At 42.6% G+C, this 14285-nt stretch overlaps 5 protein-coding genes across 5 annotated transcripts in view; 3 read left to right on the forward strand and 2 right to left on the reverse strand.

Moving 5' to 3' along the window:
* Positions 1-754: 754 nt before the first annotated feature.
* Positions 755-3538, forward strand: Pmar_PMAR015804 (hypothetical protein; the record flags this gene model as incomplete). Its single annotated transcript, XM_002781114.1, has 6 exons — positions 755-803; positions 1475-1663; positions 2221-2324; positions 2673-3008; positions 3234-3257; positions 3491-3538. 6 exons carry the CDS (start codon positions 755-757, stop codon positions 3536-3538), a joined length of 750 nt encoding a protein of 249 aa, XP_002781160.1.
* A 283-nt stretch (positions 3539-3821) lies between these two features.
* Pmar_PMAR015805 (conserved hypothetical protein) lies at positions 3822-4264 on the forward strand (the record flags this gene model as incomplete). The annotated part of the gene is made up of 2 exons (XM_002781115.1): positions 3822-4133; positions 4181-4264. The coding sequence occupies 2 exons, from the start codon at positions 3822-3824 to the stop codon at positions 4262-4264; spliced, it is 396 nt and encodes a 131-aa protein (XP_002781161.1).
* Positions 4265-6613: 2349 nt separating this feature from the next.
* Pmar_PMAR015806 (hypothetical protein) lies at positions 6614-8744 on the reverse strand (the record flags this gene model as incomplete). Its single annotated transcript, XM_002781116.1, has 2 exons — positions 6614-6651; positions 8630-8744. The coding sequence occupies 2 exons, from the start codon at positions 8742-8744 to the stop codon at positions 6614-6616; spliced, it is 153 nt and encodes a 50-aa protein (XP_002781162.1).
* A 665-nt stretch (positions 8745-9409) lies between these two features.
* Pmar_PMAR015807 (hypothetical protein) lies at positions 9410-10483 on the reverse strand (the record flags this gene model as incomplete). Its single annotated transcript, XM_002781117.1, has 3 exons — positions 9410-9559; positions 10091-10190; positions 10341-10483. 3 exons carry the CDS (start codon positions 10481-10483, stop codon positions 9410-9412), a joined length of 393 nt encoding a protein of 130 aa, XP_002781163.1.
* A 727-nt stretch (positions 10484-11210) lies between these two features.
* Positions 11211-14285, forward strand: part of Pmar_PMAR015808 (hypothetical protein) — a gene marked incomplete at its 3' end in the record, with an annotated part of 5542 nt that continues 2467 nt past the window's right edge. The window contains exons 1-9 of the mRNA XM_002781118.1: positions 11211-11314; positions 11657-11753; positions 12227-12325; positions 12372-12437; positions 12910-13011; positions 13291-13337; positions 13385-13494; positions 13819-13991; positions 14091-14104. Of these exons, the coding sequence (XP_002781164.1) occupies positions 11214-11314; positions 11657-11753; positions 12227-12325; positions 12372-12437; positions 12910-13011; positions 13291-13337; positions 13385-13494; positions 13819-13991; positions 14091-14104 (809 nt within the window). The remainder of the gene's footprint in view (positions 11315-11656; positions 11754-12226; positions 12326-12371; positions 12438-12909; positions 13012-13290; positions 13338-13384; positions 13495-13818; positions 13992-14090; positions 14105-14285) is intronic.

A 14285-nucleotide genomic window follows, 5' to 3' on the forward strand; every position in this document is an offset into this window, starting at 1 on the left:
TGCGTTGTGGCTGTTGTTAGGTTAAGTTACATGGGATGGTCAAATCAAGACCCCATCTATACCACTACCTCCACTGCAACTGAATGTTCTCAAGTCGGAGCTGATGGTCAGGGAGATCATGCGAAATATCATGACACTGCTGAGCCGCACCATGGTGGAGGATGGCACTTCCATGCGAGTGCGGATCAAAATGCGCCTTTTCCATGTTCCGGAGAAGGATCGTTGTTCCACCTGTCGCACGACTCCGAAGTGTGACTCCTTTTCTCAAGCGCAAATTTCTCCGTAAATCGGTAAGACAACTATTCCTTCGGCGATGTGTAACTCACGATCTACTACTCACTTTGGTCCACGCCTTCGGTGGTGATATCGGCGATCCCCTGGACTTCAGAAGGTGGTCTGAGCCGCCGAGGAGCTTGGCGCAAGACATCTCGTAGAAGATTCTCCGACACCGGTATGTATGATGAGTCCCGCAGCGACGGAACATCGAGCAGCGACTAGCGTCAACTACACCGGTCTAAGTTACGCTGTAGTTGGGTCAAGGTGAGTACGTAGTTAGTGAGAGGCCATGTTTCTGTATGATATTTTCATGGGAGAGCGAGGACGCTAAAAATGATAATGTCATAGTCAATCTCGACGCTCGTGTCCACGCGTGCATAGTGCTCTTTTCGCGCACGCCCAAAAACTGTCACGAACCACTCGTCGCGCCTTCCTCATACTAGACTGACTTTATTTCAGCGTTTGCATTGACCCTTGAATGCTGAATAGTGAGGAGGTAGACCGTAAACGTGCGAGGGTTGAAGCAGGTGAGTAGGGATAGTATTGCACTATGTGGCAATTTGATATGCAAATATTGTCGCTATCATCACATCAGTCTCGAACGGGTACTCTCATCATCGCAACACATGTTCATAGCCATTGTTACATTGTATATGCGATTCTCATTAATCTCGGAAAATGTGTTATTTTGTAGGGCAAATGATAGTGAACAAGTTGTCGCTATCATCACAGCAGTCCTAAACGGGTACTCTCATCATCACAACACATGTTCATAGCCTTTGTTACATTGTATATGCGATTCTCATTAATCTCGGAAAATGTGTTATTTTGTAGGGCAAATGATAGTGAACAAGTTGTCGCTATCATCACAGTCCCAAACGGGTACTCTCATCATCACAACACATGTTCATAGCCATCGTTACATTGTATATGCGATTTTCATTTATCTAGGATATTTTGGTAGAGTATTACGCCACTTCACGTAAAACGGGTAGTCGGGAAACTCCAGTGATAGAAATATTCATATTATGACGACATGGGCAACTGATCGAGTATTGGAGTTTCACCACCCTAGTGATATGAAAAACACTAGTGAAAAATATATTTCACGACTACTGCATATCTCATACGTCACTTCACGTAAAACTGGTAGTTGTGAAACTGCATTGTAGGTTTCTGTTAATGATTCCGTGTTCAGGAGCCTCTGCGACCAACCCTACTGCTACTCTTCCTGGTCGCTACCAAGAGGCTATAGTCTGCCCTCAGATGAGCGTCAAAAAAGTTATGCAACATCTCGCTGAGATCCAAGCCCAAAGTCGCTGTGTTGTTCATGTGGTCAACGGTACCAATCAGGACCCCTCCGCAGTTGTGCTCAAGCTTGCTACTAGTAGGACTGATGTTTCGGATTTACGGTATCAGATTCTCTCGGAATTTCGTGACGGAAATTGTAGTGGTTGTATATATTACTCTTGAAAAACGATAAGTGTGGGGGGAAATATGCACATGGTCAACTACGTGTGTTGGTGATGACAATATGGAAATTTTGGGAGAAACTTTGGGAACTTTCTGTTGGTTTCTGTATACTGGTACCTCAATTCGTACGTGAACTCTACTGAGCTCAGCAGCTGAGGAAAGCGATTACATATATTCCTACTCCAACACTGTATAGGAAACTCTTCTGAGCTCAGCAGCTGAGGAAAGCGATTACATATGTTCCTACTCCAACACTGTATAGGAAACTCTTCTGAGCTCAGCAGCTTGAGGAAAGCGATTACATATATTCCTACTCCAATACTGTATAGGAAACTCTTCTGAGCTCAGCAGCTGAGGAAAGCGATTACATATATTCCTACTCCAACACTGTATAGGGAACTCTTCTGAGCTCAGCAGCTTTCGGAAAGCGATTACATATATTCCTACTCCAACACTACTGTTCCTCATCAGATACCCAAGCTTGCCTCGACGATTGCCGCAATAGGATTCACGAGTATATCTCTGCTGTTCTATCCACATATAAGGGGGAGTTACCAGAAGGTTATGAACGCAGGGTAGTAATATTGGCGAAAAATTTGAGAATTTTTTGGAAAATTTTTGGAAATTTTGGGGAATTTTTGGAAATTTTTGGGAAATTTTGGGAAACTTTTGCAAAATTTTCGTACACTTCTAACAGAATTCATATATGAACTCTTCTGAGCTCAGCTGAGGGAAGCAAACATATATTATAACTCTGTAATCGTCTACTAGGAAAAAGTGGAATTTTCGGAAAATTTTGGAAAATTATTATTGAGTTCTTCTACCCGAATTCATGTATGAACTCCTGAGTTCAGCTGAGGTGTAGGAAATTTCTCTCAGAATTTTTATTTGGAAATATTCCGAATATTTTATTTGTTTTTCAGACTTTGACTATTCCCGAATCGAGCGTGGGGTCAGTAGTCGGCCCTAGGGGTGCGGTCATTCGCGCGATACAACGCGACTCGGGTGCAAAACTTGATATAGCTCCTCGTCTAGAGAGAACGACTGGGGGCGACCAGGAGCTCGCTTTGGTGGGAGGCAGGGACCAGGTGGCTGCTGCTGTGTGGATGGTTCATGACGTTATGGAGGGACACTACAACGTGGATGCGGCGTTGTTGCAGCAAGAGCAAGATAGGAGGTCGAAGAGTATCAGCATGGGTGGCCAGGGGAGGGGGGTGTATGCGGGCAGACATGGTGATCCTAATATACAAGAAAAACGGGTAAGGAGGGGTATATGGTGTACAACATGAGTGAAAATTTTGAGGGAATTTTGGGAATTCGTATGCAAATTAGTGAGAAAACTCTTCTGAGCTCAGTTGAGGAAAGCGATTACATATATTCCTACTCCAACACTGTATAGGAAACTCTTCTGAGCTCAGCAGTTGAGGAAAGCGATTACATATATTCCTACTCCAACTCTGGTGAATGCAGTAGTTGTATTTTAGGTTATATATGTGCCGGTGGAACATGTAGGAAGTTTGGTAGGGCCGAAAGGTGCGGTGTTGAGAGCCTTGCAGTTGGACAGCGGAGCGAAGGTTGACATGGAACGTAACTTTTCAGTGGAGTTTCACGACTCGTTTTACGTGAAGTGGCGTAATACTCCATGTGAAATTCAACATTTACCTTCATTTTTACGTGTTATTCACTGCTCGCATTGTGAAATATGTTTGAAACTCCAGTGTTTCCTTCTTGGTCGTTTTAGCCGCTCCAACTGCTGGTAGCGACAGTACGAGAGGTCCTCGAGCGTTGACGATTTCGGGGATGAGCCCACAGGTTGCGAGCGGATATGAAATGGCGATGTCGGTGTTGGAAGGCACGTATGACATTGGTAGAGCAGTGGAGAGAGCTGGAGGGTAAGAGGGGCAGTGTAGACTTATGTGAGCTTATCAGTATTCCTCAGCACTCCGTTGAGTCGCGCATCGACCCCGGGAGGTTCCAATTCTCGTCAGAGTCAACAGCAACGCCAAATGGTCCCTCCACAGCAGTCTATGGTGGGGAGGTATCCGTATAGTATGATGATGAATCCACCAACTATGATGACGACTATGAACAACTCGCAGCAGCAGATGGGCGCCATGCAGACTTCTCCTCCTCTTCCTCAGCCCGCTATGGCACCGATACATATGACTGACGCCCCTGGTGTGAGGGTTTTGAGTATTCCTTATGAAAGCATCGGCTCGATCGTCGGCCCGGGAGGAGTGGTGTTGTGGGCGTTGCAGAACGACTCGGGTGCGAAAGTGGATATGGAGAAAGCGGGGGTTACTGGCCAGCCGAGGCCTCTCACGATCAAAGGAGATAGTATTAAAATTGAAAAAGCGATGGAAATTATACACAGAGTTTTACAAGTAGTGGTATCGGTTGTTATCGATTTGGAAATGGTTTTTTTTCTTAGGGACAATTCAACGTCGATGATGCTATTATGCGCCGTAGGCAAGCGAAGCAACAGTATCAACAGCAGAATGAGGGGACAGCATAGAAACTGTTGTGAGGTTTCTACAATAATGCACCCAAAAGGAGCTTTTCTTAAGATGATGCTTTATGGTTTGATTACTGTGAGAATCAACAGGAGCAGTATTTCTATCATCGTCATAACTTTCTGAGAGAATTCCTGTCCTCTTCTCTCCGTCAGTGTTGTTGAGTTCACATTTAGTTGGGATAGCTGTAAATACAACAACCTTGTGACTCGCTGGTCTGATAAAGCCGAGTGCTGTTCATCGCGGGTTTGGTCGGCGTCGTTGTGAAATTACGTTCTCATTTCGGAGTCTTGGAGCCGGTGGTTTGATATGTCCGCTTTTGGGGCAGCTTAATATTAAGACTTCCACAACGAATCATGAATCAGCATATATTCAATATGAACTAGCAGTCTCCCATCATCTTCTATGGCGGAACGGGGACGCGGTAGTCTCGGAAGCGGGAGGTTGTCAGTTCAAAACTTGCTGCTGACTTTTTACAGGCAGCCCTCTCACTGTTCTAAGGTTGGACAGCATCGGATGACCCGCGAACGTATTAGAGCTCGACGAGCTCTAGGGAGAATGTCACCGAAACCCTTGAAGTTTTACGGCTTTTAGCTGAAATTATTTCCACCAATATCCCATCAAATGGAATATAACAGAGATGATGAGGGGCAGTTGCCTCGTGCTGTTGCGATGTAACCCACACTTTGTTGAAACTCAAGACATTCCTTGTCCGTTGCAAAGAAATAGACATGTTACTTATCGAGTTTGTCAAGGATTCTACTCAAAGTATCTTCCGTCTGCTTCTGACGCATCTCCAAATATCGCAACTTGCCTATCGTTTCAACATGCATTCTGTTCAACGACGACACCAACATTTCCATATCCGCAGTAGAAGCTCCTCCGTCACCACCACCACCGTTCAACATTAATTTCCGCATACTGATTCCTCCAATAGAAGACTGCGAACCTCGACGATCTGGGAAGAGAGAATGGCTCGGACTTTTCTCATCCTCCTCCTCCTCATTTTGAATGCTACGATTCCCTACAATTTCCCGTGAAGATTCATCCAATACATTCGACGATCGATTCTCCAACGGCAATGCCGACTTCATCGAATTGTTAGTCGTATCAGCACTTGTCGGCCTCGTAGGAGCTCCAATGCGTCTCAACATGCCCGCCAGCCTTTGTGTGTGGGGGGTCATCGATTTACTTGCAGCTTCCTTCCCTCGAGGAGTAGTTGTCTTCGGCGACGGAGGCTCCTACAGAAGATGACAATTACTATACAGTAAATCATCCAGAAACCTGTAATGTTCGAATTTTCTTCATTCTTCAGAAAGTTTTACCATGTGAATGCCACCACATTATCAACATTGTTATCAGATCTCTAGGGCTGTTAATTCTCAAAGCTAGATGGGTTCACATACCGCAATACGGTGTTATCCCGACATCGATTGTTTACTATAGATATAATCCTCTGTGCGCCCTTATTAGAAATATACTCCACAACTATATTATAATAATATTAAAAATGCATATCAAAAAATAGGAATATTTCTATCGTATCAAGATGATCGATTATGATATAGATAATAACTATACGATGAATTTATATCTACTTCCTTCTCATCCTGAATGTTACCTCCTCAATATGATAATGTCGATAAAACGCGACGTTTCTCGCGGGAGTATCCTCGAATTTAACCATTGGACTTTTCAACGACCGCAAATCGTAAACCAACGCCGCATTTTCCGACCCCACAGCCATAGAGGCTCCATCCGCCCTCAATGATACGCTCGTCGGTGACACGAGTAACTTCAAATCTTTCAAAAGTTTCTTCTGCCGAACATCAGCAAATCGAATAACTCTTCTGGGTGTCACCGCGGCAACCAGCAAACTCTCATTACACGGGGAAGGTGCGAGAAGACTCGACGAGCAGCGACGACCCCTATCGATTTCAGAGATCTCCGACGGAATAATATGTGTCCAATTTCCGCACGCATGCACATCACCAACGAAAATGCTATAATCGTCGGTCATCATCGAGAAACTACTGCCAGCCGGCACCTCCGTACAGCGTAGAGCCGCTACTCCTCCCCGCTCGAGCTGGCCGATTTTCCACTCATACCGCACCCCCTGCAAATCGTCCAACTTCACCAACTGCACACACCCACTCTGCGTTCCCCACATCATCGCCTCACAATTAGCCATCCCACTAACCGCCGTTGCTGCGTGTATGGACAATGTACTATTCGGATTATTGGGCGAGCGAGATTTACACCACCATCCCACTGGCGACCACAATCTAACGCCCGAAGTGAGCGAAGAAGTGACCAACCTCCCATCGGGGAGAGTAGCGACATCAGTGGTATCAATAAACGCCGGGACAGGCTTCGCACAGGGGGGAACCTGGAGGAGGAAGAGGAAGAGAAGGGGAAAATATTATTTTTTACTCAACAAAAAAAACTCCTCATTTTTTACTAAAATAAGATTATTACAGTGGAGTTAATTTTTCCGTTTTACGCGATATTCGCGGTGATATGCAGTAGTCGTGGAATATGTTTTTCATATCACTAGGGTAGTTGTGAAATTCCATTTTATACGTGATTAAAATGAACATTATGCTGCGCTCCAACATCAGTGACTCCATATACGATGAGCACCAACGATTTCGAAGGGAAAAATATCAGGAAAAAATTCTTGCAGTAGTGATTGTGAAAATAAACATTTTCACCACATTCGGATGTGGAAGAATTAATAAGATTCGGCACCTGATTTTCCTGAAGAGTATATGTCGTATTGCTATCATAAGAGAAAAATGCATACGCGTCTAACGACAAAAATGGAGTTTCACCACCCTAGTGATATGAGAAACACTAGTGAAGAACATATTTCACGACTACTGCATATCACCGCGAATATCACGCGTTTTTATGCCACTTCACGTAAAATGGGTTCAACTACAACAGTATGAAAAATTGATGTTTGAATTGATCGTAGTTTTCTCTCCTCCCAGAAGAACTCGCACTTCACTTTCACATTTTTATTATATATATGAATTACTCTACCATTTATGTTGGAATCTCGAGAAATATCCATTTCCTCATCGTTTTGATCAGTACAGTAAAAGAGCAATTATTTCGAGAAGATATTAATATCGTTAAAATTATAAAATATATTTTGTCAATTCTCATCGGAAAAAATAACGCGCATTTTCCAAATTTCGATACACTCCACCACTACTACTACCTCTCCACAAAGAGCCGCTGATAGCACTCCAAAGGCGCTACCTGCTGAACCATACAAACGCGACGAGACTAAGTGTTGCAAGAATATATATATGTTCACTCACCGCAGCTGAAATTTCAGGAGTGAAAAAATCGTTGAGAATCTCCCAGAAATTCTTCACTACAGAGCGTGTCAATGTGATTTGCAAATGTGTGTTATTTTCCGAGATTAATGAAAATCGATTTGCAATGTAACGATGGCTATGAACATGTGTTGTGATGATGAGAGTACCCGTTTGGGACTGTGATGATAGCGACAACTTGTTCACTATCATTTGCCCTACAAAATAACACATTTTCCGAGATTAATGAGCATCGCATATACAATGTAACGATGGCTATGAACATGTGTTGTGATGATGAGAGTACCCGTTTGGGACTGTGATGATAGCGACAACTTGTTCACTATCAAATTGTCACATAGTGTATGTTGGAGTTTCACCACCCTAGTGATATGAAAATCACTAGTGATAGAAAATATATTTCACGACTACTGCATATCACCGCGAATATCGCGTTTTTCACAGAGTTTTACGCCGCCACTTCACGTAAAAAGGGTCGCCGTGAAACTCTACTATAGTGAGTTTCGACTCTTTATAGGAGGCTATGCATTCAACTACAATCGTACAAAAACCAACAAAATATTCCCCGAATTTTTCCAAATTTTCCAGATTTTTCCAAATTTTCCCAAATTTTTCCAAATTTTCCCATTTTTTCCATTTTTTCCCAAATTTTCCCGTTCCTCCACTTTAGTACTACCTCCTGCGCCGTAAACCAAAGACTCCCCACTGCTCCACGCCAAGTAAGAGGACGATCCTGTATCACCTCCGCAGTTGCCATCAGCTGGACACGCCGCCACACTTCTCAAAGATTCCTCCTGAGAAACTCGTCGGAGCAATTCAATCGGAAAAATATGCACATGTGTTGGTGACAATATGAAAATTCTGAGAGAAAATTTGGGAAATTTCCTGAGTGCGAAAATATGCACATAATTAACCACATGTGTTGGTGAGAATATGAAAATTCTGAGGAAATTTTGGGAAATTCTTCATCGCATAAGAACTCCCGAGCGAGCCTATCACCCCAACACTATAACTCACCTGTGATATGTCTACGAGCCGTAAAGAGCCGCCCTCCGCTGCTACTTGTGGGTGGTATAAGGCAACTGTTGATGATGCGGACGACAACGGCATTAATGAACAACTTATCAAACATGGGTGAAAAACTTTTGAGAAATTTTAATCATCAATTTTTGCTAAGAGGGCCATTCACGGTTGATACACGAAGGTTAGTCTCAAGTGTGTTTCGATGGATGTGATAGGAAAGGCCCATCTGGCTTTGAGAATTAACGTCTCCCCAGAGTTTGATGTTGATGTTCCTAATGTGATGATGTCATTGACTGAGCCCGAGACGCATCTCTGTGGGAAATTGTGTAGGTTAGTTGGACTCACCATAGTGATGTGTGTCAAACTAGTTATGGTCAAATTTCCGGCTTACTATCAAATTCTATATCTTCGTTGGAATTTTCATCAATTTTGAAGAAAAGGTTAAGAAGCAGTCGAGTAACTATGCTCAGTGTGAGCGCGCCGCCTCACTTTTTGAATGTTAACGCATGCGCATGTGATCGCTGCCAACTCTATATTAGACCCCAAGCCGGTAACGTAATAATAATTTTCCTGAATTGTGCAACTCTACCATCACTATCGAAGCCACACAAGTGCATGATCATGAGTATTCATAATCTTCCACCACTTGAGGATTCGACCCACACACGAGGGCTATAATACATAGCTCGACCCACTCTTACAGCGTACCTTGCGTAACGCGTATTATCCGCCTGCCCGAAACGAAACCGAATTTCGCGTGATAGTAACAAGTACTCACCTGCACACTGCTGTGTACATCAACACTGACAGCATCGAGTGAATAGTTAACGGTAAACCACCAGTATCCTCCAACTCTTCAAACGCTGATATCATACGAGGGATGCGGACGGCCAGAAGAGTGCCTGGCAACTCGATGAGATGATCCTATACAGTGCTGGAGTAGGAATATAAGCTCAGGAGTTCACATAAGGGTGAGAGTAGAAGTGAACAGAAACCAATTAGAAAAATTTTCACATTGCTGAAGTAGATGATAACAGTGTTGGAGGAATATATATTTACATTCCTTGGCTCAGTTGAAGAGTTTCCTTTCTACTTTTTGAAGTTTTCAGGAATTTTCTCACAAGTGTAGACTTTTCCCGAAACACCTGCACAGTCTTGCTATATACTTACTGGAAACTACATTGTTGTTTTTATCAAGGCAAATCACAATTTTCATATTGTCACCAACACCCGTGCTGTGAGAAAATTTCCAAAAATTTTAATACTGTCAGCAAGAGTACAAAATCGCAGAGCTCCAGCGAGAAGCACTGGCCAAGCATCTCGAAAAGCTAGCCCTAGGAGGCCGAAACGCTGTAGGAAGGTGCTCCAGGAGAGGAGGAATGCGGCGAGTAATAATGTGCAATGAATGATAACCTGATATTGATGATTGTAATCGAGGTGTGGTCGAGGACATACCTGCAATGTGAAGTATGTGATGAGAGCCGCTTGGGAGGTAGTGTAGTCAAAACCAACATTTGCTATTGAATCGGCTACGATGAGGAGAATCAAAAAGTACCTAGTAGTAGTAATAGTAGTAGTAGCAATAGTATAGTAGTAGTAGTAGTAGTAGTAGTAGTAGTAGTAGTAGTAGTAGTAGTAGTAGTAGTAGTAGTAGTAGTAGTAGTAGTAGTAGTAGTAGTAGTAGGGCGTCGCTTCCCCCACTTACACTTTAGAGGTGTAGAAAGTGGTCGATGCATAAATTACGTTATTAGCATTGTTGTTGGTCTCGAAACGTGAGGCCGCTGTACTGTGCTGCTGCCCATACACCCTTTGAGTGAGCTCAATGTTGTTACCGTTTCGAGAGTCCATAAATAGCTTTGGTAACAACAAGTGTGTCTTGCCTCAACAACACAGTAGATTGCGATTGCCAACAGCAGTATAAGACACTCTAGGGCTTGCTATCATTAGTTCTACTCAGTGATGCAAAAAATGATAATAAAAATAATAATAAAATACGAATAATAAAAATAAAATACGAATAATAAAAATAAAATACGAATAATAAAAATAAAATACGAATAATAAAAATAAAATACGAATAATAAAAATAAAATACGAATAATACAAATAAAAATTTTCTCACTAATCATAGGATTTTAAATACGAATTGGGGCATATACACGATAAGTGTACAGAAAGTATAGCAAGGATTTTCCAAGCGTTCCTCAGAGATTTCATATTGTCACCAACACATGTGGTTGGCCAGTTCTACTACAACGTTGAGGTCATCTTACAAGTGATGATATCTATTGATACCACAATGACGTTCTCATAAGGCTGCTGCAGCCATCATTATCCGTTAAGCCCTTCACCCCCTTAGCAAGTGTTTACGATGATTCTACCATAAATGCAGGAAGAAATTGCAATCTTGCGCATTTGGACTCCCAAGTAGACACGCGAGAGTTTATTTGTGACGGAAGAGAATTAGAAATTTAAAATTTACCCTCAAGCCCGCTGGTTTTGTGACGTTTTTACCCGAGTAAAAACAGTTAGTACTTTTCTGTGATGATAATTGTTGAACATACAGTCTTGTTTCTCGATGGGTAAGAACAGCAAGAACTATTACAAACGGAAAGGCCTTGGGGTCAGCAGCCATCACCAACAGAGCAAGGGAACAGATGAAGAACCCAGCGGATGGCGGTAAGGCACTTGTTGAATTTCAGAATGGGTGGAGTCTACTCACCGTATACTGCCGTTTTATCGAGTTTAATATTATCCTCGTAAATTGAGGAATATCTTAGCACTCCTCAGCTGAGTACTCGAGAGTTCACATGCGAATTCGGGTAGAAGTGTACAGAAAGCAACTCTCCCTCCCGGAATTTACATGTAGTTGTTATTGTTGTTATTACTTTTTTCATACAGCTGCTGTTAATCAATGCTCGCTGATTGTGATAGTATATGAAGCCTACCAAGGGCAACTAAAAAAGGGTCATTCATCATACTAGGACTAATTGTGAACGTTTTCCCTGAAAGAGTTTGCAGATATGATTCTCGTGGTGACAAGGCTACGTTCCAGAGCGATGCATTCGATGAGTATTACAATACTCAAGGTCTACTGCCCCCCGAGGAGTGGAAAAAGGTATTCACAAGGAAGTTTATCGCTCCTGTGTTTTTGAATCGATTCGAAAAACGTTTTGTTTGTAGTAGTATTGGAGTAGGAATATATGTAATCGCTTTCCTCAGCTGCTGAGCTCAGAAGAGTTTCCTATACAGTGTTGGAGTAGGAATATATGTAATCGCTTTCCTCAGCTGCTGAGCTCAGAAGAGTTTCCTATACAGTGTTGGAGTAGGAATATATGTAATCGCTTTCCTCAGCTGCTGAGCTCAGAAGAGTTTCCTATACAGTGTTGGAGTAGGAATATATGTAATCGCTTTCCTCACCTGCTGAGCTCAGAAGAGTTTCCTATACAGTGTTGGAGTAGGAATATATGTAATCGCTTTCCTCAGGAGTTTATATATGAATTCGGTTAGAAGTGTCCAAAAAGCAACAATTTCATTCTCCCCATAAATTCCACGTTGTGATATCCCCCTCTCCAAAGTGTGCCGCCTCAGACGCTCGAGTGTCTGCGTACCCCCCTCCCCACCAGTTTTCGTGTGATGGACCTGGGGGTGTCCTCTGGCATCGTTAAAGAGCAAGCGAAAAAATTTCAAGTAGGTCTTTTATCCATTCTTATTATAGTTGTTATCACTCTGGTAGGAGGAGATATCAAAAATTCACCCCGGAGAGTTTGAAGAGCTACCATTTGTCGAGGACGGTTATCAGGTAGTGAAGAGAACATGGCTGGGATAAGTGTTACTTCTTGGTGTTGTTCATCTATGATGATTATGGCCGATTCACTTGAGAAACATATTATCGGAGTTTCACGACTACCTGTTTTACGTGGAAGTGGTGGCGTAATACTCGGTGAGAAACTAGGCGATATTCGCGGTGATAGATTTCTCACTGGTGGTTTTCATATCACTAGGGTGGTGAAAACTGCGTTATATCTAAGTTTTGTTGTGGTTTACATCTGTAACACTACTTAGTTATCGTGAAATAGTAAATTTTAATCTCAAGAAATATTTTTCCTTTCATCCGTTTGCTGATTGTGTGTCGTTGCCCTCATGTGGAACTGTGCCTTCCCAAAAGTTGAACAATTCTATTCATGTAGGAAAATTTATGCGAAATTTTTTATAAGTGGTGCGTTTTCTGTGTTTTTTCTTTTGGAAGGTTATTGACATATTTTTCTCATCAGGTGAATCTACCTCGTCCAGTTCTGCGCGCTCCCCTATCTGGCTTGAAATCCTTTCATGAGTTTCTGGTCAACCAAGGGCAGGCCGGTGTGCTCATGCGACAGGTGATAATGTTGTATTTCATTTTAGTATGTGATATATTAGCCTTCAGTTGAAGTTTATGCTAAATTTTCACATCAGAAAATTTCTTATTAAACGCGGAAAAAATTTTTTCGTTTTTAATTTATATTCTTTTCTTGAAAAAAATAAGAAAAAGGAAAAACCTGAAAAACGGAGAGAAAAAAAGACGCTCGTTAGTCCGATCTGATCGTGATGAAGGTGTGTATTTCACTGGGGGTTTACCGACACATTCGCGCAGGGTTTAGTGATGTTTATTTTTACAGGAAACGGTTTCGATGTTACCAGCACTTGCTCTGAAGGGAGAGTTGAAGTAAGTGTTGCATTTTTGGGCATGTTTTGTATCTTTCAATGAGTCAGGCAAGATTCTCTCATACTTGATATCTGTTCGGCGCCAGGAAGTAAGACGAGTCAGTTGTTGGAAATGCTCAATGAGTGTCCGAGGCCTGATGTCAGTAAACCTCCAGAAGGTAGTGAGGACGGGTATCTTGCGCACGCGGAAGGTTTTTGTTCATCGTGTGGGGGAAAATATGCATGTTGATGAAATTCTTGTTGGTTTCTGAAAATTTCTACACAAATTCGTATATGAACCCCTAGGAAAGGAAACACATATTCCTCCAACACTGGATGAGGTTCCACGTGTTGGTATGAAACGTTCGGAAGAACTTTCAGGCTGAGATGGTATGTCCTAAGCCGGTGGCCCTTCGGGTATTTCGTGACGTTTTTACTCGGGTAAAACCAACCAGGATCTCTTGGGTGAATTTGGCTCGGGATTAAATATTTATTTTTATTAGGTATGGTAGTGGCGAACGAGTTGGTAGTAAAAAGGGCGCATCTCCTCATTCATCGGCTGAGGCATCATAACTCGCCCAACCTGCTCGTCACAGCACATGCTGGACAATCGTTCCCGAGCTGTTTCGATGGAGTCACTGGACAGAGGATTGAATTCGATGCCGCGCTGTGTGATGTAGGGTCGATTCAGGGTTAGAGGACCTGAAACAATGCATTGATCGTATGTGTGTGGTGGGAAAGGAGATTTTGACGGCTGGGGTGTGGTTTTTGGTAGATATGGATTAACTTGTGAATTCGTTTTAATGTAGTTTGACATATGATATAATCGAAGAATATATGAAAAATTTATTTCACGACTACTGCATATCAGCGCGAATATCGCGTTTTTCACCGAGTATTGCGACGCCACTTCACGTAAAACGGGTGAAACTTCATTAAATATTTCGAATATTAAATATGTGAGTTAATA

This window comes from Perkinsus marinus (assembly GCF_000006405.1).
Source record: "Perkinsus marinus ATCC 50983 genomic scaffold scf_1104296943554, whole genome shotgun sequence".
In the NCBI taxonomy this organism is placed as follows: Eukaryota; Perkinsozoa; order Perkinsida; family Perkinsidae; genus Perkinsus; species Perkinsus marinus.